General features: G+C 42.3%; 1 protein-coding gene across 12 annotated transcripts in view; it reads left to right on the forward strand.

The window, feature by feature from the left end:
* Window positions 1-1,346: 1,346 nt before the first annotated feature.
* The window catches only part of eif4g3a (eukaryotic translation initiation factor 4 gamma, 3a), a 48,750-nt gene continuing 23,994 nt past the window's right edge, over window positions 1,347-26,102 (forward strand). For 2 of the 12 annotated variants that reach the window (XM_067586518.1, XM_067586520.1), the window contains exons 1-8: window positions 1,347-1,977; window positions 12,096-12,168; window positions 14,775-14,942; window positions 16,597-16,689; window positions 18,220-18,252; window positions 23,904-24,083; window positions 25,207-25,318; window positions 25,545-25,705. In XM_067586518.1, the coding sequence (XP_067442619.1) occupies window positions 1,814-1,977; window positions 12,096-12,168; window positions 14,775-14,942; window positions 16,597-16,689; window positions 18,220-18,252; window positions 23,904-24,083; window positions 25,207-25,318; window positions 25,545-25,705 (984 nt within the window). In that variant the 5' untranslated portion in view covers window positions 1,347-1,813. Of the gene's footprint in view, window positions 1,994-12,095; window positions 12,169-14,774; window positions 14,943-16,596; window positions 16,690-18,219; window positions 18,253-23,903; window positions 24,084-25,206; window positions 25,319-25,544; window positions 25,706-26,102 lie in introns of all 12 variants that reach the window. The other 10 variants (XM_067586524.1, XM_067586526.1, XM_067586525.1 and 7 more) reach the window with 9 other exon arrangements.

Here is a 26,102-nt window from a genome sequence, read left to right on the forward strand (position 1 = left end):
TTCTAACACACACACACACAGTGTTTCAGAATATATTACATAAAGGACAGGTTCACAATTTTTTCAAGTCCGTCTTGAAACAACAATCAGGTGCCCATATGAACACTGAAAGAGATTTTCCTCGCTATAACCATTCCTCCTGTTCATATTGGCTATTAAAAGATCCCCTTCAAATGTTTTTACAATGTAAGTGATGGGGGCCAAAATCCACAGTGTGCCCTCACAGTCATTTTGTGCAAAAATGCATTAAAAAATTTAGCTGAAGCTTTATATCAGGCTTCATCAGTCTGAGTTAGTCATATCAAGTGGATTTATGCCACATTTACGGTCTTTTTAGCATCAAATTCCCTCCTTATGTTTCTCTGTTTAGTTACGGTGGAAGTATAGTAACAAAAAGTGGGACTGTCTGTCTTAAAACAACAGTCAGGTGCCCAAATGAACACTGAAAGAGGTTTTTCCTCACTGTAATCATTCCTCCTGTTCATACTGGCTATTAAAAGATCCCCTTCAAATGTGCTTTCAATGATGGGGGCCAAAATCCACAGTGTGTCCTCAGTCCTCAGCCTTTGTGTTTCCCTGTTGAGCTGCAGCGGAAGTGTAGTAACAAAAAGAGGGACTTTGGCACGAAAAAGACTGTAACATTGAAAGATATCTACTTGATTTGACTAATCTGGACTGCTAAAGCGTCATATTAGCTTCAGATAAACTTTTAAATACATTTTTGCACAGAAAGAGGACTGGATTTTGTCCCCCATCACTTACACCGTAAGAGCATTTATGAAGGGATCTTCTAATGGCCATTATGAACAGGAGGAATGATTATGGCAAGATAACCTTATTTCAATGTTCATATGGCACCTGACTGTTTTAAGACAGGCTTGAAAAATTGTGAACCTATCCTTTAAGCAATTACAGTAAATCGAATGTGGAAATTGTTGCTAACTCGCAAACCTGTGAATCAAGAATAAAAACAGTAGATGGCGCCACTAGCACACATGTCCACGTTACGATCCTGTTGCTGTTGCTGCAAAGTGCAGAGTACGAACCATTATAACTGTGTAAATAGCTGAATATTGGGTGTGAAGGCTTCTCGCCGTACCTACACGCGAATTTTTAGAAACATTTGAGCAACTTGATATAATTAATTATATATTTTTTTTCTTATTATTTTGTCTATCAAAATGTAAGGGCGCTGCACATGACGTGTTTTTTGGACTGTAATATTTTAAACTATATTTTAGACTTGGAAACGGCAAATTAAAAAAAAAATCGGAAAAAAAGTATTCAGACACTATAGGCTATAGAAACTTAGTATATGTGTGTCGGATTGTGTCTTGGTTTGATTAGCCGAGCGACTCCGTAACTGGCCGAGAATTGCCGAATCATCTGTCCTGCCCGGACTGCTGGAAGCGGCCGCAACGCCATGTTGGCGAAGTGTCTCATCTCTGTGAGAAAAAAATGATAGAAAACATACTTGTCGAGAAGAAAAGGTAGATTGCCGAAGGAGGCTGAAGATCGTGGCGATTATTTCTTTTGAAAGAAAGGAACCGAGCCGGATCCGCAGAGGTTCCGGACGGGCGAGGGAGGCTAAACCTCCCACCGTCCCCATGAATAGCACCGCTGATCCGAACAGCGACTTTCCATGAAAAAAAAGACGTTTGTATTGCTATTCGAGCTTCGTTATCCCAGTTCGTTAAAGGGATTTTGGGGCCTGCTTCAAGAATCTGCTTACGCTTGCTCCATGTATGCAAGCTAGGCGTTGTTTGTATCAGTATTTATTAAGGTATTGTTTTTATTTGTTGATTTTTTTGCGATGAGTTTGCCACCGAAAGTGGTCCCCAAACCCGCCGCTGTCGCAGTTAGCGGACCTGGAAGTGGCCCCTCTCCGTCGAGCCAACTGCGGGCTACCCTGACCTCCGTGTCTCTGCCGCCGGGAGCCCCGACAGCTCCTCAGCCCGGCGCTGTACCGCCATCTCAGTATCCTTTGACATGGGTAACGTGGAAATGACTTGTGATTTTTTTTTACACATTTCACCTCCCCATATGACAGAGCCATGCATTGATGTGTTATTAGTGATAGATAGTAGAGGTTAGATGCGGGGATGATGGTTTCAGCAGGGAGGGGAGGGGACAATTAGCTAGCTAGCTAAGTATGCTAACGTTAGCTTATCAAGCCGGTTTTTTAAAGCTAACGGAAATGTCAGTTAGGTTTTTGGTAGTTGACGCTTCACTACTGCTCCCAGCTACATTTCTTAGTAAATATGCATGTTAGTTGGGTTTTGTGGCATTGTATATTAACGATAAACGAACTGACATTATTTGGTGTAGGAAAGCTCCATCACCGGCGAGCTATCCGCCTTCCTACACCGGTAACCGGCTTTGTTCAGTTAACGTTAACGTTGGTGGCTAGCCAGGTGCATTAGCCTAGTGACTGTAAGTTATCAGCCAGCTAGATTAGCAAGTACACAACTCCGTGTAGGCAGCGTCGCAGAGCAGCAAGCTTCGCCCATTTCTGGGTGGTAACCTGTGGCTTAATAATGGGGCTAATGGTAGCCTGTACAAGGCCCAGCATTGAGGACATTGCACCTCCTGCCTATACATCCATGCTCCTGCCCCATTTCACATATCATGAGCTGTTTTCGGAGAGGGGGGGCTGGGGGGGAGGCCTGTCAGCACTTGGGCCGATCAGCTCTTAGGATAACAGCCTGCAGAAACTAGCTTTAAGAAAGTAAATGACCCAGCTAGTTTAATGACAGTTAATGAAGTATACTTTTGTCTGAACAGGTAGTTAAAGCATCATAATTTTATACACACGTGGTTAAATTGCTCCACTTATTTTACACTACCATCACTGTTTGTGTTTTGTCTTGTGTGTTCTTCCAAAACAAAATGTGTCTCCATATATTCAGCATGCAGGGTAGAGTTCTGCAGGCCTTTACTGTCATTGCATGCTGTCACTGCCTCCAAAATATACCTTTACCTGTGAGTTGACGCAGAGACTGACCGGTAACCTATACCCTTTCTACCACCTCTACCCTACTTTTGGTGGAGCGGAATCACTGTGGTTATGTCACCTCCTGTTTTATTTACAGCATGGTGGCAGTATAGTGTGAGAGAGAGAGGATTAGGTTGACATCTCCTGCCTGCCAGTGGCAGAGAGGTGTGTCTTTTGTGATCTGACAGCTTCTGTGGTGGCTTAGCTTTAGAGTTTGATGTCTCAACCTGATTTCCTGCCACCCACGATCACAGCCGCCCTGTGTCTTTGACATCTTCAAGGGGCAGTACATAGCTGGTTATGGCAGGTGGCAGTATGAAACGCTCCCTTGTTTTAAAGTGTGTTGTGATGCTTTTGAATTGTCTGTGAGTTAGATAAGTAAATCAAACGCAACAGAGAATATAATGGTCTCTTTATGTGTTGTGCAGTGTCCTCTTTTGACTCTCCTGACTTTTGAAATGACTGTTCAATTTGCTTAACCTACTTTCAGTCGAGTACAGAACTGCACCCTCTTCACTTACTCAATGCATGTCTTGTTTAAGGGATAGGGATTCATTATAATGACTAGGAAAAATCTGTTTTAAAGAAGTGACTGTCACACCTATTGAGCCAAATTGTTTTGTTTGCTTTTTCGGGATGTTGTGATCCTCTTGCATAGCGCAAGTGTTAGATCTACTAAAGCGATATGTCTGATTTGTATTACGTTAAGGAGTATCTGACCTCTCTTGACAAAGTTGTGGCTATTGATCCCACTGATGTAGTTGTACCTATGTCCCTGTTAAATATTCAGGGACAAACTTGTGGCTGGCAGTAATGTAGCGCAATAGCTGGTTACTCTCTTAAGGTCAAGTCAATTTTATTTGTATAACACAATATCACAAATTTGCCTCGCGGGCTTTACAGTCTGTACAGCAATACAACATCCTCTGTCCTTAGACCCTTGATTCAAATAAGGAAAAACTCCCTAAATTAAACCCTTTTAATAGGGAAAAAATTGGAAGAAACCTCAGAAAGAGCAAGAGAGGAGGGACCCCTCTCAGAATAGAGCACAAATTACAGAATACAGCATTGAACAGGATAACAAAATTATAATGATATATATGAAGAATGTGATGAAGAGGACACCAAGTGGCATTAGAGCAGAATAGGACCTGAGCCACGCGACCTCCATCACTATGAAGGCCTGGCTGGAGGAAAGACTACACATGCGCACAGGGGAGACTCACATCACAGCGTTCACATACACGGGAGAAAAGGCAAGAAAAGACATTATTCACAGAGGAGAGAGAGAGAGAGAAGGATAAAGACATCATTCAGATAGAGAGAGAGAGGGAGAGAGACATGAGGTGAGGCTGAACTCCTGCAGGATGGGGAACCAGATCCAAAACCTCAGGAAATGGCAGCGACAGCCAGGGAAGCAGAGCGGTTCCAGGATGGGTGCTGGTCCAGCAAGAGGTGCCTGAGACAAGAGAGGACAGGAGGAGAAAATAGGGAGAGAGAGAGGGAGAGAAGAGAGAAAAAGGGGCACACAGCTTGGACGCTCATGTGCTTGTGGAACAAACAAACAGAAGGTTAGCGAAGGTACATTATATTTTGTCCCAATCGGTATGCATATGGGGGTTGAGAAGGAATATTAGGTACAGTTGTTTGCCAGTTGATGAGGTACACCTAGCTACTGTACATCCAGTCCTGCAATAAATTCTACTTTTATGAAGCTTATATTAGTTTAGTTTATGGACAAAGAGGTGGTGTTCCAACTAAGTAGTCGTTTTGGACTCTAGTTTGCGGTGCAGTCGAATTTAATTGGATTGTATTGAATTGTTGAATGTCTCTTAGTGTAATGAAGTGTGATTTATTCTCGCATTGCATAACCATCTGTGCAGTAGGTGGGGAGTTAACTGTAAGAATAAATTTTACCGACATCAAATTGGAGAGTTCATAGGAAAATTGAACTAGTCTGTTTTGTGCTGGGACTTACATCCAACTACTAGAGTCCCCTTGATGCTATCTGGACCCTGTTGTTGTAAGCACGGCACTAACTAGACCGCACTGCATTTCATTTTCATGTCTACATGAAAGCAGACTATGTGAATGTCGCCATTTGTCTGACCTCTCACTCTCCCCAGACCTCTAAGGTCAGGAGTGTGGGAGCGTGTTACGCTCATGTCTGGCCGGGGCTCCTGGTGGATGGGAATTCCCACTTGAAAGATGGTGGCACTTGAAGAGAGACAGGATGGTGAGGTGTGTATGTGTGCAGCGCAGGGAGGTGGCAGTTTGTTTCTGTTCATGGTCGCCAGAGAAACACCCAGCGCATGCGTCTGCTGCTGCACTTGCCAGACAATGGCAGTGCTGCTTAGCATTCAGAGCGAGAGGCCAAGGTGGCGCTTCCCACCATCTGCCAACAAAGGCCCAGGTCACCCAGCCTGCCTCAGCCCTCCCTCATTTCCTTCCATCCCCCAACAACTCACCTCACCCCACTGCTGGCCCAGCTGAGAAAACTGTGGGCTTCTCCCCATTTTCCTCCTACTTGTCTCACATGCCACCCCCTCCAACCCCCTCAGCTTTCATGGTACAGTACTTCCATCAGTTTTTTTTTTTTTTTTTTTGAAGAGGCTCACTCCTTTTTCTGCCTTCCAACTTTGCTAGTTTTTGAAATTCTTTGTCCTCACGGTCTGTGTTCTTGTTTGGAGAAAAAGGATGTCAGCATTTGCCAATAAGGAGCAGTGAAGTTTAAATGTAACGTACAAGCCAGACATGCAGTTAACATTCAGTGTTGGTTATGAGGTATAGCTACGTAATGTGTGGACCCAACTTGTAGGTCACACAGCACAGTAGTCTTGTATTTCAGGACAGGTGTGTGCAGCCTGCATGTGAAGATATTCTCGTGAGCATACTCACTGTGGGATGTTATAAATAAACTGCTGAGTTGTTATGAGCCAGCATGCAGGACTGTTCTTTCCAGAGAGGGAGTGGCCTGGTGAAGAAGACATCCTGCTTACTGTCAGTGCTCCAACAGTTTTTTTTTTTTTTTTAAATTCTGAAGTAACATTTCCACATCATTGTGGACATTTTTGAATGTACGCCTCTATTTACTCAAACAAAAAGTGAAAGTGATGTTCAAATCAAACCAGTTAGTGGTTAGAAACTGACATTTTCTGATTACAGTCGCATCCATTCCAACAGTTCTTGCAATATTTGGTATCTACATTTAACTCTGGGTTTGTAGATCCATCCCGCCCACTCTATGATGCTGTCAAACCACTGGCCAGAGTTGGAAATGTTCACCTCTACTTGTCAGCAAGTAGAGCTACAACTTTAGCCAACACAATGTTAACGCAAGAATTTATGCTTTGCTTTAAATGTTCAAAAGCGATATTACATGTAGAATTTACTGTAGCAAAACAATAGCTTTATGTGCGTAGTTGGAAAGAGTCAGTAAGTACCTGAACTCTGGTAAATCGTTACTATAAACAGCTAAGCTACGCTAGTCATGTTTAGCACCAATTTCTGTCAGTCTCTTGTTCTTGTTGATGTATGTTTCAGTCCCATGTAGCCAAACGTTTATGAAGTCTTTATTTAAAATGTGAAACAGAATAAAAAATCAACCTCGCATAATGAAACTTACTGTAGGTTAGTAACTTGGTTCTGTTAGCTGGCACCATTTGCTGTTATTGTCTAAATTATTCCTGCAAGTGTGTTTTTTGCTGGCCGGGTCAGTCCTCATTGTTCAGGCTAGAGGTGCTGTTGGCTAAGTTCAATGCTGCTGCTATTTTTAAGGATAAACTATTAACCTTTTGATGATGTATTCGTGGATGCTGGTCTGTGTTGCTGCTCTTCGCATCAGTGTCTCCTGACAAATTATTAATTTCTTGGTCTGTGTAACTTGGCATCTCATATAATTTATCTTCTGTGTCTGACTCATGCAAGTCATCATCCTTTCTATTGGACTAATTAATATTTTCTGGAGTAAGCGTCTCCAGAGTTTATCAAATATAGCAGTTTTTCAGTAAATACTACAGATAAGAACAATATTGTGTCAACTATGGTCCGTGGCTATAAAACAGGAAGTAAGGGCTGTAGTTTATAGCCATGCTAGCGGTGTGGCTCTGTGAACGGCGAGCTTGTTGTGGTAATATTATTACTTTGGGTTTTACATTTGTTTCTGCTTTTTACCTTTTGAGAAGTGCAGACTGACTGTCCGTCCCCTTAGTTTAATACTAAAACCAAAGGCGGTCTGTGCTATAGACATCCAGAACAATTGTTGCTTAAGATTTGGTTTGTAAGAGTTCGAATCCACCAACCGACCACCTATTGTTGCTCATACTGCAGTGGAAGAGCAGTCTCAGCAACAGCAGGCGGGCAGTGAGAGCTTTGTGAGCTCTGCTTTTATCCAACTGTGTGTGTGTGTGTGTGTGTGTGTGTGTGTGTGTGTGTGTGTGTGTGTGTGTGTGTGTGTGTGTGTGTGTGTGTGTGTGTCTTTGGGAGAGAATGAGTGAGTATGTGAGTGAGTGGCCAGTGGGCCAGCAGGGAGAAGGAGGGTTTGTGTCTGCACCATCTGGGCCGTCTCCACTCACTTCCTGTGCCTCCACTCTGAACCCACTGCTCTGAGATTTCCAGGTAGCCTACATCACTGGAAGGAGACATGACAGGCTCTGTAGGTCTATTTGAAATGCATGCTTATATGTATGCCTGTGTATAATTATATGGCCCTGCAAACATCACTATTTGATTTAGGAACATTTAAGTTTCATGTGATTTATTCAGGGGATGAGGTATTGGTTGCACATTCATTCATTTATTCAGTAGATTACAGCTTATTGAGCTGTATCATTCTCTTATCACAGCTCTGCCCTATGTGAGGCTATATCTCCTCTTGTCCCCCCCCCCCTCACTTACTCACATACTCAGCACTTAAGTGGCTTTACAGGACTCTAATGATGAAGCAGGAGCCACAGCAGCTTTTCTCTCCTAAATGAGGCTTACAGGTCTCTGTGGGGTCAAGGGACGAGGAGGAGTGTCTGACGCTACTTTACGACGATCTCGGGGAAGAAGGATCAACATGTGTTTGTCGGAGGCTCTGTTGTTCAACCTGTTTTTGCTCAGGACCCAAATTTTGACCTTGTCAACAGTAAACTAGTTGCAGCCTGCAAGATATGGGGAGATAACACTCAGGTTTGTCATGTCAGCATCTTTTTGTGTACAAGCATATTGAAAAACAAACAAAAATGCGCAGTTCACATCACTCCATTTATGTAAAAAAATGAGAAATAAGAGGAGCTTGAACTGCCATAATTTATCCAGCATGAACCATCTTTTAGAAAAAAAAATCAGAAAGCTCCGGTGACACATAATACTCTTATGTATACATCAGTTTACACATGGCCTCACAGCGTCACATGACATCTGTGGTCGCTGTTTTCAGATGTACTTCCAGTTCGATTAGCCGGTTCCCTTAAGTATCCTCCCCCTCATCTGAATACCAGATTTTTATGAAGTATCTCGCCCATCGTGAGTATCTTCAAAGGTCAAATGTGAATCAGTCACCATCGGTGTCATTTTCAGCAGGTTCAATTAGCCGGATGTTGAAGCTAATTTTCCAGCAACGCTTGACACACTTATTTTCCGAAGCGGTATCCCTGTTGTAAGTCGTTAAGTTGACATTGTGCTCGCCCTCTCTCCTCTAGCAGAAAATTAATGGAGATCAAACTAATGACTAATGTCTAATTAGCGCGGTCAGCCGCTCGCATGGCGGTGCCTGATGCACGCAGCAGAGCTTGACTGTGAAGCGTCTGCATCCATCTGGTTACCTGGCCACCCACATGGAGAGTATAAATTATGTCATACCTCAGGACATTTTGTTTCCCCCAGCACGATCACCTGGATACGATGCTGTATAAATAATCAAGTCAAGCCATCAGACCAGCGGAATATTTTTTATCACAAGCAGTCAATCTTCAAACTAAGCTAATTTAATAAAAAAAAAAAAAAAAGAGGAGAAAGTGCGTCATATCACTCTGGGTATCCTGGACGTCTGTTTATGGTGTGGTGAACTCACACCGGGAACATGTAGCCAAACATCAGGTCTCCAATTAAATAAGCCTCTCGCTGTGTAGTTTAAATGTCAATATGCAGTGAAAATAAGTTTTCCTGTGTCAAGTTTAGACCGATGATTTCCCCTCAAAACATGACATGGAAAAAATGTTCCAGCTAAAGGACTTACGTAAGCGTTTCCCGTCAAAGAGTACACCTAGTTGAACAACATACTGCAGTGACTACAGGTGTTTGTCTTCCGAGATAACAGAAACATGTACGCTGGATTTGAGCCATTTATATAATCTCTTGTTTTTACAATTTGGCTGCAGTTATAAGAAAATCAGATCTGCTTAGATCTTTTGGTGGATTCAGCTGTCCCGTCTTGCCTCATTACTTTTGCCTTTCGCCGTCTCTGCTGCTGCCCTGTCGACAACAAACCATTACCTAAAAGTGGATTTGTTCCTTTTTTCTGCCCCACCGGGTTGAACCCTGGTTTCACCTGTCTACGTCTCGCTGCCTCCCCTTTTGTTTACAGTCCCCCCAACACAGTTGCCCTGACAACCAGCGGTCATGTAGAGCAGACAGATCAGGTTGCCTCACTGTTGATAGCCCCGCCTCCCCCCCCCCTCCTCCTTTCCTGTCTAGCTTCATAAAGAAGAAATATTTGCAAGTAATTACTGCTGTTCGTGTTTTTAACCCACTTGTGGTGTGGCATGGTTTGGATGCACTATATTATGGTTTTTCAGATCATGACAGGTAATCTGTCCTTCCGATACTGGTGTTATAAATGTTTCCTGTCTTGTGCTGGAAGGATACCAAAACAAAGACAAAAAAAAAATTGTCAATCCTGCGTCGCCCATAGTGGAGTTTTATTGTGCTTCTCCTCACCTAGACTGTCATGTCGGTGTGAAGAGACTGAGCCTGTAATTGCTCCTAATATCTGTGTGTGTTTATGTGTAGTCTGCGTGTGTGTGTGTGTGGTGGCGGCGGCGGGGGGGTGGGTTGGTTGTTTTTCCAAATTCCCCGGCAGTGAAAGTGATAATGCTTCCTGCTGCGCTTCTGCTTTTTGAATCGCGCAGCCCTTTTTTTTTTTTTTTTTTTTTTTTTTTTTTTTAAATGATTCTTTTCTCTCTCTATCTCCCTCTCTCTCTCTCCCTCTTGTGTTGTCGGTTACGGGTGGAGGTGCTGGCAGGTGGCCAAGAGAGATGACGGCCCCTGCAGGCAAGAGCGGAGTAAGGGAAGAGGGCTTAGGGGAAAGGGAGGTGTGATTTGGGTGAAAGGAAGAAAGCCAGACGTTTGGTTTCCCTTAAACCATGTGACCAGCAGTGTGTGAGCCTGTCTGTCACGGACAACTGCCTGAGCAGGTTACTAACCACAGGGCTTCCCTCTTCTGTGGCTATTACACATTCCCTCTTTTGTCTCCTCTAACATCTGAGTGATGTCTCCCAAGTGAGTCTCAATATTACACGTTTCAGCCGCTAAAAGAAAGTTATCGTTTGGTTTCTGTTAAAACAGCTCCTGAAGCATTCATAAATTCTGAAGTGTTAGAGGTTTTTACAAGTGTTAAGCCAGAAAGTTGTTTTTTTTTTGACCTATTATTCTGCCTTTGGTATAAGCAGAAGATGTTTAATATTGAATGCAGTTTGTACCTCTGCTATTCCCGTGTAAGGGCTGAGCAGTTGTCTAATCTTCTGCTCTGCCTGCCCCCTTGCCTGAAGTGGTCCAGAAATCCATTTCAGATTTTCCCTTTAACACTTGCAAAATGGTGAAGGTACATAGTGTACTCTGAGAGATGGGGCATTTTGGGCGGGGTGGGTTAGTTGGGGGATCTTTGAAATCAAACTAGGCGAGCTATTGAGGTTTGAGGAAAGCCCTCTGGATATGAATCAGTTAATGTATGGTATTAAGACATATATAGAACTGGATTTAATCTCAACAGAGTTATGTTAGTGTTTAAACATTAACTTCCCACTTATTATAACCTTTATTTAAACAGGGATGGCCATCTTTTGTAAGGACGCCCTGATAAGAGAACATATAAAAGCAATCAAAGCGCACCTAAGTTCCAGTATACATCAACAGATTATACACCAAACAGGCCAAAGACTTCAACATAAGGGGCCAACATCAATTCAAAGAAAACACACACACTCACTCCGCTCCGTGTCAGTCAAAAGAGATTTAAATTGATTAAAAGGGATTAGCTTGTCTAATTTTACAAGCCTCTGCAAATTGTTCCTCTTGTGTGGAGCATAGTATTTTAAAAGCCAGTTTTCCAATCTAACATGATGGTTTTTTCGAGGACCAAACAGTCACGGGACCTAGTGCAGTGTGACAATGATCTATAGTTAAAAAAGACATGTGAGATACCCAGGAAGTTCGCTAAGAAGTGCTTTGTAAGTAAATGCAGAGTCGTTCTCTTCTCACTGCAAACGACTGCCACCCAACTTTCTCATGTAGTATACAACAGTGTGTTCTGAAGCCACCTCCCCTTATGAACCTAAGGGCGGAACGATAGACTGCATCCAGAGGTTTAAGATTAGAGGCAGGAAAGTGTGTATAAATTACATCGCCATGGTCCATAACGGATAAAAAACGTTGACTGAACAATTTGCTTTCCGCAATTCTGGGTAACACATGCCTTATTTCCATAAAAGAATGCCAGATTTGCTTTTAAGGACTTAGTTCGTTAATGTTTTTTGAAGCACAGCTTGTCATCAAGCCAGAAACCAAGGGGGAGGATACTCTTTCAATTGGTGTCCCGTTAAGAGTAAGAGTTCACTTCAGTGGAACTGTTAAATGTGAGTTTTTTCTCTAGAAAACAGCTTTATCCAAGTTTAACAGTAATTTAAGATCAATTAAAGTTTGCTGTACACCACAGAAATCAAAATGCTTACAGTACATACAGTTTAGTCAGCAATATTTTGACTTAACAATGTCATGAATACCTAAAATACGATGGGAATCTTACCCGTTAAGCTGTCCAACGCTTCTCATCTTTCATGACACTTTTTTTTTTTTAGTCTCTAGTTGCCTTTAGAGTTTTCCTTAATACACAACTTTCCAGAATCCCACGGGTTCAGCCATCACTGGATGACCGAATCTTCCCCACACAGCCTGGAGTCGCTGCAGTCTACAGCGTGAGTCATCGCACGCAGCCCCTTTTCACAGACACATTCACACACACACACGCACCTGTACGTACAGTATGCAGCAGTGCATATTCACACATTTCACATTTCAGAATAAGAATACAAACACAAGACTCTTATGTACAGTATGGACTGTACATATATAGTTGCATTTACACTATGATACTCATGAATTACCATAACTGTGCCAAGAGCATATGTTCAGTTGGGATATGCTGTAGTGGTTTGGTGCCTTACAAGAGTCAATTCCCATAAAACTACTCAGCCTTTCATATTTAGATTTGTATGTAATAAGGATTACAAAACAGGTCTTTATACGGGGATGAATACATTTTATGACGCAGTAAACGTGTTTGTGTTTTTTTTTTACTACAAAAAGAGGAAGGCATACTTGTGAAGATGCTGTATGATGCTGTAATCTGACCACAAGAGGCATGCTGTGGAAATGTGTCACCTCAGGGAACCTCTGACTCCTTCAGGAGTTAATTAACATTTCTTGTATTTAGTCTTTATTATAATTGCTTTTTTTAAAATTTATTTTAACCTGCATGGAGCATCAACATGTCAGTGAGAGGCATCAAGTAGACAAATGAATTGAGTCACAGAAGGAAATCTCAAATGTACTCTCATTCTGTCCTCGGCTGAACTTTGGGCCATTTATTGTCTCGTCCTCAATGGCCAGCCGCACCTACTGCAGACGAAAACAAACCTGATATGGCATCATTCCATCCTTTTAGTATCTTGGCCTGATATGACCATCACCCTCTGCAATTACATTGTCGTGTACAACAATCCGTGTTGAGCAGTGCTGTTTGCACAACCTCAGTGCTCCGCTGCATCATTCTGTGCTTTTCCTCTTTTATGAACCAAATGTGCATTTACCTGGAAGGCAGTGATTTGTCCGACAGCTCGGTAGACTCTGTAATACACTGATTAGTAATAATCCTACCATTAAAGTCACAGATACCTCTATGTTTATGGTTACACGTCTTTATAAATCAATGTTTACTACAGAAATTAGAAGATAATAATATTGATTTTTGTTTTCCTCTCCACATTGTTTTTCATACACAAAAAAATACAAATGTGGCACTTGCTGAGACATCCTCAATGGTTTTATACCAACATTTTAGTGGTCATTTGTGGGAAAATATTGGCGTGTGTGTTTTGTTGCTCTTACTTCTGTAATATCTGGCTTTTACAAGCGTAGTCCACTTGGACATTGTTACTTCAGTAATTTGATATCACAAAGAACTGGGAGGTACATTAGGTAGATGCACATTGTAGGAAAACCGCCTCTTTATGCTTTAAGACTGGCTGTTCATCGATGAGCTTTTCTGTCCACTGTAAAATAACAGTAATGAAAACACTGAAGATTTTTCTAGCGCAGAAAGCTTGTTTTAGAGGGTTTAGGCTGCAACAATGATGACACTGGTGGAAATAAACCGTGCCCATGGCGTGAAACATTTGTTCTGTGCAGTGGATGCGGGGTTTGCACTCTTTTATTTTTCTCCTCCCCTCATGTACAGCTCCTATACAGCCGCTCGCCTCCCCTCCCCCATCCCATCACTCTGTATGTCCTCAGAATCAGTCACTCGCCTGAAGCAGAGTAGGCTCCTCCCCTGGCAACAGCAGCTAGATTAGTTGCTTTATCCCAGGTCATCTGAGGGAAGTGGGCCACACAGAGAAGATGGAGAGATGCAGAAAGGATTGATGTTGTAGAGGCTGCACAGCATATTGCCTGTAGTACTTAGTAGGTGTACAAATAATAGAAGTTTGGAGATGTTAGTCTTTAAATATTAGTGTCGGCAGCTGTCTCAAGGAGCTTTTACAGCTCTGATGGCAAGGTTGTGTTGAGAGAAAAGAGGCCCCTGAGAGAAGAGGTGGGTTTACCCAGCTTTTCAGGCTGTCTCGTTGCCTGCCTGCCGCTTTCTTCCTGCAGTATCCTGTCTCATTCCCTGGTGTGTCAGGCCTGCTGCAGGAACAAGCAGCACCTGCAGTGGTGCCAGCCCACAGCTGCAGCAGCCAAGGCCCATTCTGCCACACCACAGGCTAAGAGCTGAGTCAAATCTCATCCTTGCAAATTGCCTGATGCTGCTCACTTGGCCGGAGACTACCCCGCACCCTCCATCGGCCCATATTGACAAGTCTTGTTTAGCATGACTCAGTTGAATCCGTTGCACCAGGTGCTCTCTATCTATCACAGATGAGTGCGACTGTAATATGATTACTTGACCCAGTTTTTGCCATATGAGGCCTCCAGTAGCCCCAGACATCCTTGCACGGCATACTTTGGCACAGCGGGCCCGCGCAAGAGGCCAGAGCCCAGTCTTGGCCAACCCCAGCAGGCTACAACACCCATGCACAGCACAGGTCTTCACCTCTGCACACATACAGGGGCTAATCCTAGAGCTTCAGCGCTTAATTTACATTCCTCAGCAGGAGGGAGGACTAATGACCTGTGGAACTCTGCCACTGCTGTTCACTCTCAACATCAGTGTGTGTGTGTGTGTGTCTGTGTGTCTGTGTGTTCATCAGTCTGACATAATGTCTTGTAGTTTATCTGTCTAACGTCTCTGCTTTATATGATGCAGGTACCCAGGCATGCTGGCCCTCCTTACACTGCTCACGACATCACAAAGGGACACCCTAACTTGGCGGGCACCCCGCCCGGTCATGCCCACTCCCCGGCGCTCTCTCAGGTATCAGTACCCACAGCTTCCCCATATCGCTACCCTAAGGGCTGGGAGGCAGGCGGAGGGGTGAGTTTGTCACTGTCACTTAATTCTGCCCATATCGCCTACCCCTAACCTGTATTTGTCTTTTTTTTTTTTACATGTTTTAGTTCCCTTTTTGTCCCTTTTCTGTTCTTTTGTAATACAGCAGTAAACCATGTATGCATGAGTGTGTTTTTTTTAAATGAAATTCAGATGTATGAATGTATTAAGTTCAAATCTAATACAACAGTTCATGTGCACTACTCCCTATAGTCAAGCATGCATCTATTCCAAATACAGCATCTATTTAATCCTGTGAAGTGTTGTTCAGGGAGGAAAAACCCAGCCTTGTTGTTGTTAGGTATGGGTTAAAGATAAGTCGGGTATCTAAGGGGGACTTCTTCTCTGCCTGTAACTACAGTGGGATTCATACGCATGTGATGGGAACATGACGGGGCAATGACAAAATTCAGATGACCAGTTGATAGCAGAATGGAAAATAAATACATCAGGGCACAAATGGAAGAAAGAATTAGTCACGTCATCCCTCCACTTGAGATAAAAAAAAAAATATTATTAAAACCGATAAATCTCTGTGCAACATTTAATCATGAGGTAGAGTTACACGCCTGCTGTGATGCTGGCGTCTCCGACTGCGTTGCTGTTCTTGCTTACAAGTATGTTGACACTATGACTCAGCTTCCCTGGAAGTATGTGACAATGCTTGCGAGGAATCTAGTTGTTCCTCTTTACCGTTATAGCCTAATGGCCCATTGCCTCACCCTAAAGCAGATCTAGTCTCTTACCAGCCTTCTATAAATAGTATCGTCAGCCAGCACCAACTTAAATTATCACAACAATACCAGCAGCAGCGTGAAGAAGAGTAAGGGCGTGTGTCCATACAGCATTTTTTTTTTTTTTTTTTTTTTCTGGCAGAAAAGAGCTGGCAGGGTGCTGGGGAGCACTGAGATGAAGCACATGTGCAGTGAGGAAAAAAAACCCCCACTGCAATTGGGTTTTGTTTCTATGACAACAATATCCTGACAATTTAATAAGTGACAATATGTAAAAGGAAGCAGATTGACATTAGCTAACTTAACACTATGTTAACAGAGGGTTCACTACACAGCTAACAACATGCTTCAACACGTACGGTGATAAAAGCACAACACTGACCAGCAACATTCAGTCTCCTGTCGATCTGCTTCCACAAATGGGCTTTTCTGTCTTTATCATAGTTTCTGTCTGACAAAGCTCAAGATAGACAGACACAAGCTTCTCTCTGGGAAAAAAAGATGCTGGGTGCAGCACCTCCTCTCTAGGTGGCCACATGCCGCCGCATATGCTCTCTCTCCTCATTGGGAACAATTGAAAAAAGATGCTGGCGCTCAGGAAAAAACCCAAAACAAAACGCTATATGGAACCAAGCCCTAAGCAGATCTACTTAAACCCACCTCTGCCTAGCTTCACCGCACGCTAGATGAAGAATAAAGAAACACAGGATTTGCAGTCCTTCAGGGTACCAATTATCTTTGCACAGTACATAAACCCCAATCGAAAACATTTTCTCCCAACAGCATCCAAAGTAAGTTCCCAGTTAGTGTATGTCTGGTGTGTTGTTGTCTATGAAAGTGACTGATAATGTGCCTGGCGTGTATGTAACAAATTGTCTCCTGCTTTCCATTTCCTTTCTCGATAGTCTCCGTACAACCCTGGACAGAATGCTGGCTCCGCCCCACTAGTGTATGCTCCCCAGACACAGCCAATGAATGCACAGCCACAGAGTCGCCCGGTGAGTGGCCCCTCTGCCCCGAGGTTTACAGCACACCTACCTCCCTAACCCAAACAGTTCGCGGTCTATTGGCGTTTAGTTGAATCAGTGACGGAGAAAGATCTTCAGATGCCGCAAAGAGTCGCTCAAGTGTTGACTGACCTCAATCTGCTTATGGCAGTGAGGCACATTACCATAGGCGGTAGTTCTTTAATGAGGTCTCCCTCATTAGCCTCCTTAGAGGCTCCTTACAGGCTTGTTGTGGTTGGTTTGAACCGTATCAGGAAATTTTAGCAGAGGGTGCATGAGCTTACACGGGTGTCATTTCCTTCCTTCCATCTTTTCCGACATTCAGCTACTATCTGAAAACCCTAGCGCGCTCAGTAGGCCTCACTTACAGGCATTTAACACCATTTATAATTAATGAAGGTGAAAATGGTAGGAAAAAAAGGTGATAAACGCACAAAAAAAATAACATTAAGAGAAAGAATCAAATTGGTCCTATTTGGGTAATTAATGAGGAATAGCGACCTCCCTCAAACTGAATGTACATCTAGCCGATCTGGCTGAAATTGGTCTGGATTCTATGATTTGTGAGGCCAATTTACAACTTTGGATTCAGCGTTTAGCCAGCCGAAGTCTTTGTTGAGTGTTTAAGAGTTATTTAAGCTTTTGCGAGGCTTTTATTTGATTAAATCCCTATGGAGCCTAGACTCATAAGTCGAAGTGCATTATTAAACCTGTGGAGTCTATTTTGTACCGAGCTTATTTTATTTATCTTTATTTTTATTGTTTTCTCACAAGCTTTTAAATGGCTGGCTGTATTATTGTTGTTATCTTACATAGTTTAAGATATCTACACTATACTGTGTCTGTGAAATTTTAATGTGAAATCAAGCTGCTTCGTCTCATCATTTGTTCAGTGTAGCATAATGAAAGCCGTTTTAAAAATAGGCAACACCAGAATTGGCAGTTTTTACAACTGAAAATCTGCCACCACAACAAGTCTAGTAAGAAATATCCAAAAATTGTATTTCCTTTGCCAGCATTTTTGTATCCAAGTAGCTTTACTTAATAATCTCGCCTGGCTCCTGCCCAGCACCCATCAGGAGAGTAAAGCTGACCAGACCTCAGTCAAATTGTATTTACACACACAGCAAGGCTTGTTTTAAACTGTGTGGTAAATAACAACAGTGAGGTTTGCCACATAGGACACAGGAAATGATTTTAATTCCACTACATACGTCACAGCGTACAATTCATATCCTTTTCTGTGATTATGTATAATATACACATCCTCGAAATGCAGGAAACCCAAACTTTCTTTGCAAATACACACTTCGACTCAGGTCTGAGTACTGCGTTATGTCTCATGTGTCTGTTAAAGCTTCGTTGCTCTGTGGTTTTGTACTGTAATTTTCAAGCGTTTGCCTTCATCGCTCATCTTATCTCTGTGTCTCTCTCTCTCTCTCTTATGCCCTCTTTCTTCTCCCCGCTTTGCCATCACTGCTTCAATCTCCTTGCTGGACCTCTCCTCCCTCCCCTCGCCAGTTCGCTACGGGCCCTCGACCAACCCACCATCAGGTAATTTACCTCCGCTGAACGCCCCTCCCGCTCCCTCTCTCACAACAACAACATCATCATCATCATCATCATCAAACCAGTTCGCTGGTACCTGCTGGCAAAGAGCTGTCTGCGGGGCGTCTGCTGTTCCTTGAAATGTCTGAGATTTGAATGCCTTCAAGTATCTTGGATACAGTTAAAGAGATTTTGATTATCACAGGTTTTTTTTTTTTTCTGAGTGTGCTGCTATTTAATCAAGTTCATCCACAGAGCTGTGAGTGGAATATTCATGCTTATTTTTATGGTGAGATTGATCAGAGTTTAATCAAAGAATTTAAATTGGTATTTAATTGTCCTTTTATAAGGTTTAATTGTTATGAAATGTGGAACAAGTGAGCACTTTGATTCGATATAAACTGTCTTCCAGCCTTTCTTACCAAGTATATATTTGTCTAAGTGATTATGAAGCTTTTTAACACGATAGAAACTTGTCCTTCGTTACATTTAATCACATTTAACCAAGTGTTGCTCTGTGTCGTCTCTTGGTGAAAATCGCACTAGGTTTATTGTAAGGTATGCTCAAAATACTAATTGGCAACATGTCTAAATTTACATTGGCGTTGTGAGCCCTTTGTGTTTTGCTTATTGAGAGAAGAAAAGGCAAAAAAAATAAGGAGAGGCTACACTGTATGGATTCAATTACCGACACCCACTCAGAGAGCATTCTCTGTCAACTGCGTCCGCCACAATTCAACACGCTTAATCGGCCGCATAGTCGCCTAATGGCTGCTGGACACACCACAGGCCCGTACAAGCAGCTGTATTACTGCTTATCTGTACTGTGGTGTGGCGTCTTCAGTTAACTGTCCCGCGAAATAGCTGCAAGCACAGTTTTCCTGTTTTATTTTGACGTTTATGTGTGTCAAACAAGATAACGGCAGTGAATATCAGTTCTTTTTGTCACCAGCCTGTAATTTATTGACATTTTTGATGCAGGGGAGTTAATTTGACTTTTTTTTCTTCACTTTTTAGGCATTAGGTCTAGATCTAAGTGAAGGAGAGAGCAGGATGGGTCTTGCAGGATATTTTGCTTTTTGCCAGAAAGCTATTATTTCATTGTTTACTAAGCTAAATCTGTCTGACTTTTTGCAATGACAGCACCCTCAGGAGACCATGGTCTCATTCACCTCCAGTAATTACATGGAGGTACTGTGGTTAAGTTTTCTATATTTGTTTGGGTGAGAACGTTGTGGTCTTGATTGGTCTAGATTTCTTCACAACCACAACTTCGAGCCAAATTGTACACAGATGACCGTAATACTGTTGATTATATGACCTTGCTTATTTACTAGTAAACATTGTTAACTTGACAACTTAAATACTCAGGTGGTAATTATTGATTTTAGGGTAATAAAGAATGAAGTGATAAAGGGATATCACCCAGTGGTCAGGTAGGCTGTAGTCAAGGAAAGAGACAGTTTTTCTTGGATGACACTTCTATAATTTACATTCTTGATCCTGTTAGTTGACGGTTGACTCTCTGTGAACCAATGTCATTAGATTATGAAGGGCATGTTAATGAGTTCACGTCTGGCGGTGCACTATTTACGATGTTGTTTGTGTTTTTACTTGGTGGATACAGTCTCAGGCACGTCTGGGTGCTGATATTTGGTCCATGTGACTTCCTGTTTTCTTTGAGTTGATTTATGATTCATACAGCTACCCACTTTTAAGATTGATGTGTTATTCACACACACCCCCCGTTTCCCCCCCACAGTTGTACCCTGTGTAACTTGTTGTCTAACATCCTCACCTTCTGGACGGTTGGGTGTGAACAATTTTTTAACAGACTATAAATAGTATGTTGTCCAAGTGTGTCGGGTGTGTTCGCTGGCATTAGTGTGAACACACACACACACACACACACATACACACAAGTGCATGCTCTGGCTGTCACAAACTGGCGCTTGGCTCTCTTGTGCCACCACGGAAGTGGAGTCGGAAAGCAGATGAAGCCGAACAGTGGTCTTTTATACCGACGGAGAAAACGGCCATTGTCCCCTTGAAACGCACTCGATGCACAGCAAAGGGTACATAGAGATCAGAAAATTAATTCATTTGCTCAAAACATAAGTCTGTCCTCAAACAACCGTCATCATTGTTTCATATATTTCCTCCACTTATCCGTGTAACTAACTTCTTTGGATTTCAAATATAGCTTCTGTGTATGTGTGTGTGTGTGTGTGTGTGTGTGTGTGTGTGTGTGTGTGTGAGTGAACCAAAAGGTCAAAGCCAGTGGAAATCAAGTTAAACAGATAACTGTTGTTGTTTCCTTCAGAGAGCTCTTCACTGTGTAAATTACTCGATTAATCTGTAAGTTTTATCCCTGAGTGTCTCCTCTCTTTGTTTGTTGTTTAGGCAGTGGAAATGTTACATAATAGTTAGAACTGAACCTACTTTTTTTTGTTAATTTTTCCACCTTAACTTGCACCATACAGGGCATTATGATTCAAATCACAAGGACTGTTAGGCCACCGGTGACAAGTTCACTTTGTTTACACCGCACCACTAAAGTTCAGAAAGGGTGAAATGGTTCAAATCAACCGAAACACCAAACATTAGTCTGTTTTTTTTCTCTTCTGTACAATAAACCAACAAAATGTTTCCATAATTACCGTACGAGCCAAAATACCACCAATACTAGCAACTCAGTGACGTGACACCAATCAGCTCCATTAGACAGAAGGGTGTCTGTACTTCCTCTGTCAGCTCAGTCAGCGATGCAGTTGTCAGCCAGGTCTATCGGGGCTGGTAAACGCCAATTTGGCAAAGCAAGAGGTAGACTGGTGCGCTGGCTTAGGAGCACAATTTCAGAAAGGGAATACCTCTTGAAGTGTGTGTGTGTGTGTGGGTGAGAGAGGCTTGTGTACATGTGCTTACGTCAGTATGGCATACGGCCACGAATGACACGCTGATACATTTTAACTGTGACTGGTAAGCTTTTCCCACTCTAACCACCCACCGACAATAAACCAACACTCATTCTGGTGGTGCTTTTCTATTGTTCGAATCATTTTTTTTGTTTAAGTGGTTCAGGACCGGCCACCGTGTCAGTTAGATGGAAATAATTGGGTAGTTTCCTGCTTTTGATGTGTGTGGGTGAACGATTACCTGCTTATTTTGTATCGAGGCTTCAGTCTCCCATCGGCTTTTCTCTCTTTCCTGCTTTCAATACTCAAGGGAGGATTCAGGCCCATCCAGGTAACATTTACCTCTGTCTCTGCAGACCTGCATGGCATGATGAGGATCATCCTGAAACGATCCCTTCCCCTCTTAATGTTTAACCCCGCACAACCCCCCCCCCCCTCCTCATCGTCACTACAGTGAATGCTCAGTAGACGGGTCCTTTCTCATCATTTTATCCCTTTTGTCCTGTCTTATCTTGTAGAGGATCATTACTGGACTTTTCAGTTCATACTTTTAGTCATCTTTGCTTCATTCATTACTCATCTTTAATGAACTTTTGCACAGTTTAATGAACAGCATGCGGAATGAAAGAGATACAGTATATTCCTCCTAATAAGATGTGTTTTTTTTCAGTTCCATTTATATGTCCATGTGATAAGAAAGTGCCTGTTACCTACCTGTTACCTTTTTTTTGTAGATACCCATCGGATGCACAGTGATTGTTTTAAACTTAAGTTACAAAGCACTTCTTTTCATTGAGTGTTGAAAAGTTGTTTTGTCTGTTGACTCGTATTTCTTGCTATGCAAGTACTTTGCACTGAGACTCTCCTCGGACAGCTGCTAATGAACAGTTTCCTGGTAGTTTCCCAGATTTCCACAGAACCATTTACAACTAAGTCATTGAACCTGATTTATTATGTTGAGGGTGATTTCCCTCCTGGGTATTTTTAGATGGTTTTACAGCATTGTTGATTCTGCTCTCCTTCAGTGGAGCACACTGGGACTGTGGTTGGGTGTTCCCAGCTTGAGCCCTCGTTATTTGGATGTCGGTCACAGCTGTTGGTAGTGGTCTTTCTTCAGGCAGGGCACACAGTTAAATTGATGTGCTATTCACACGTAAAGCCCACCCAAAACCTTTAACTGATCGTGATATTTTCAGTGTAGAAGTCATCGTAACTGCAGGCATCACAAGTACAGTGTATTTTCAGTGTTTCTGTGCCTTTTGATGCACAAGAAAGGGCCGTGTCTCTGCTTAATGAACAGAGCCGTTCTGTGTGTCATACATTCGGCACAACTGTAAGGTTGACCAAGCAGCTCAGGCACAAGAAGAGGTCCCTGGTGTTTTTATTTTTTACAGCTGTGGAGCTGTACTAGTGCAGCATATTTACAGTGCAGTCAGACCAGCCAGAATGGAAAAAAAACAACAAATACTTGAAAATGGGGAAAATATATAAAAAACAAGAAGTAATGACAAATTTACACTTTGGCTGTGCCCCTTAAGTTTTGGGCCCCTGCAGGAAACATTAATCTGTCCCGTCTCTGCCAACACTCTCTGGTCTGCTTTGCTTTTAAAATAAGCTCCAAACTTTTTTATATGAGATAATGTTCATTCTACTACAGTAACATCATCACAGGAAGTCCTCATCTCTTATTAAATACTTACTATCAAAGTATCAATCCCCAAAATTGAAAAAACATTTAAAAACCCCAAAGTCCCACAGGCAAACAATACCATAAACCACTGGTGTGTGTGTGTGTGTGTGTATTGGAGTGGGATATCCCTATGGAAACCGTTCAATTTGAGTTCATCTCGTTACATGTCTGTTTGTGTTGGCAGCAGCGGCGTCTGGTTTCACTTGTCTAAGTAAATGTCAAATTTGTCAAAACCGAACTACAGTCTTGTAACCATCAAGGAAAACTAGCATGAAAAGTGAAACTATTGGTTAAATTACACAATATCTTGATTAAAACTAAACTTAAACTAGAGATGAACCACAAAACTAATGATAAATCTTCTTTAATATCTTTTAATGCAAACACACCCTGTTTTTTTTAAACTCTATGTTGCTAAACTGTTGTACAATCTTCACCATAGGAACCTTGTGCTGCGCCTGTGATGTACACAGGACATACAGCCGACGTCAGTGACAGTTCACTCTGTAGTGCACTGATTCCGGTCATGTGCCGTGGCTTTCTTTACTTGTGTTTTACTTTTTTAATATGAATCACTTCCTGCTTTTAAGGCTTCTGTTCAGTTACTCTCTAAATTGTAGATATCATTGTTTTCATTCCATATTATTGCTCGCCAATTACAGCATTAAATCCAAACTTCAGAGATGTTTGTTAATGTAATTCATGAAGATTATCAGTCGATTTGTAGATTTTTACAGTGTGTGTTCAGAGTATTCGGTGTGAGTTATGTTCTGAATGGTCAGGAGCAGTGATGAGAGTTCAGAGAAAGTCCTGCTGCTGGGCCTCCTGTTCTTCTTTTTTTTTTCAGTTGCTGATAAAAACAGGATTGGCTCACTGTGAGCAATGTGTAAGCCAAATGGTGAAGACATCTGAAAAACCCTACTTGTTTTTGTATTTTAGATAAAGCGTGACAGCATGCTGAAATGAGACCGCTGCCTCAGGGATAGAGCTTAATATCTTTTGTTGTTTCTCTCTCTCTCTCTCTGTCTCTCTCTCTCATATGTTTCTATCAGTTTTTCCAGAGGACTCAGATGCAGACCGCGAGGCCCACCATCCCTACAAACACACCCTCCATACGGCCCGGCTCACAGACTCCCACAGCGGCTGTTTACCCCACTAATCAAGCAATCATGATGACCATGGCACCTATGCCTTTTCCTTCCCCACAGGCTGCACAGTACTACATCCCACCGGTGAGACAGACACACAGAAATTGTTCACTCTAATTTAATAGAGCAGTGGATAACTTCAATTATCTGTCCATATTTCACTACCAGCTACATTACGAGAATTTTATATAGCTCTATTCTAGTCTTTGCCATGCAGGGTGCCAACCTACTCATCAGTATATCACTATATATTGATCCAAGGCGCTTTTTACAATGTTTCTAATGCTCACTCACCCGTTCACACACATACTCAGCAATTTGGGGGTCGTTTATCTTGCCCAAGGGCACTTCAACACGCCAGGGATCGAACCGCTGACCTTCCTAGTGGACGACCTGCTGAGCCACAGCCGCCCCTAAACGAACAATGATCTGAACATAAGATGTAACGCTTTGTCTTTTGTGAACATGAGCAAAAATATTTTAATTTTACATTTGCCTCAGCAGTTGTGACCATTTTTTTGTAGTGAATGATTACAAAGACTCTTTGGCTGCAGCTGGTACTGGTTAGATTGAACTGATTAAAGGAATAAGGATAACATTTTAGGAAAGGCACTAATTTGCTTTCTTGCTGAGAGTTAGATAAAAAGATCGATACCACCCATGTCTGTCGAATATGAGGCTGGAGCCAGTCCCTGGTTAGCTTAGCATAAAGACTGGAAACACATGGAAACAGCTAGACTCTGAGAAGTCACTGTGCTGGCCAAGAAAAAAAAAGTGCAGCACATAACCCCCCCCCCCCCCCCCCCCCCCCCCCCCACCTTAGTGTTGTTTCACTAAGGTTTTAATATGGATTAAACAAACAAGATATAACATGTTAATTAGTGAGCTGGTAGGCCGATTTTGTTACCTTTGGACAAGCTAGCTGGCTGCTGGCAGTAACACACTTACAGTAGATTTGGTGAGTGGTGTTGATTGACAAGAAAGTGAATATTTCCCAAAATGTCAACATATTGCTTTACTAGAAAGATAAAAGCAAAATGGTCTAGAGCAGATATAACAGGAGGCTGAACCAGAATCTGACTTTTCTTTCCCACATATAGCAAATAAATCTCAACATGTAAAAAAAAAATAGCTGATTGCACAAGTATACAGTATTTTTTTTTTAATGAATTGATATTAACTTGTCTTTTTTCTTCCTTATTCGCAGTATCGCCATAGTACGCCTTACGTGGGACCTCCTCAGCAGTATTCTGTACAGCCTCCAGGGTCTGGCACCTTCTATCCTGGTCCAGGGCCAGGGGAGTACCCTGCCCCATATCGTGAGTCATTAATCCAACACAGACACACATCACATGCTATTTCCACACCCATATCACATTTGGAATATGAACTCAATACACAGTTGCAAAAATACACACTACGTGTCATCCTTGTGTGCCCTGAGAGCAGGGACTTGTAACTGTGTTGTACTAAAACGTCTTCCTCTTCTCTTCTCTTCTCTTCTCTTCTGCTTTGTTTTTCTTTTTTTCTGGCAAACTCATTCAGATCCCCTCAGGTACCACCCACCTGTCTCACCCTCTGTCCCTGCTCCCGTTCCCACAGCTGGCCCACCCTACTACCCGGGACAGACTGTGTACCCCGCCTCACCCCCCATCATAGTGCCTACACCACAGCAACCTCCACCAGCCAAGCGTGAGAAGAAAACAGTGAGTATCTTAGTAGTTCCTCTTGTCTTGTTTTCTTTTTCTAAAAGGCAGAATTTGACATTAGATAATAAGATGCTTTTTAATATGATTTTTAATCTCAGTTAGCACATTAAACCTCTAGTAATAGTGGTTTTAATAGTTAGAATCTGATACGTTCATGTAGGGTTGTAGGATAAAAGGCAAAACCTGATCTGGAAATGCTAATCGTTGCTTTGAAAGTCACAATAAATTTAGCCAGGTCTAAGATATTTAATGTTTTGGGTAAATATATATATATATTACTAGCTTTTATGCTCTTGTATGAGGTTTTAAAACCTCACTATAGTACTCATACCACACACGTATAGGCTATATATAGCACGCCTAATTTTGAGCCTGTTTTAACACTGAAATACTT

This window comes from Thunnus thynnus, chromosome 4 (genome assembly GCF_963924715.1).
Source record: "Thunnus thynnus chromosome 4, fThuThy2.1, whole genome shotgun sequence".
NCBI classification, from domain to species: Eukaryota; Metazoa; Chordata; class Actinopteri; order Scombriformes; family Scombridae; genus Thunnus; species Thunnus thynnus.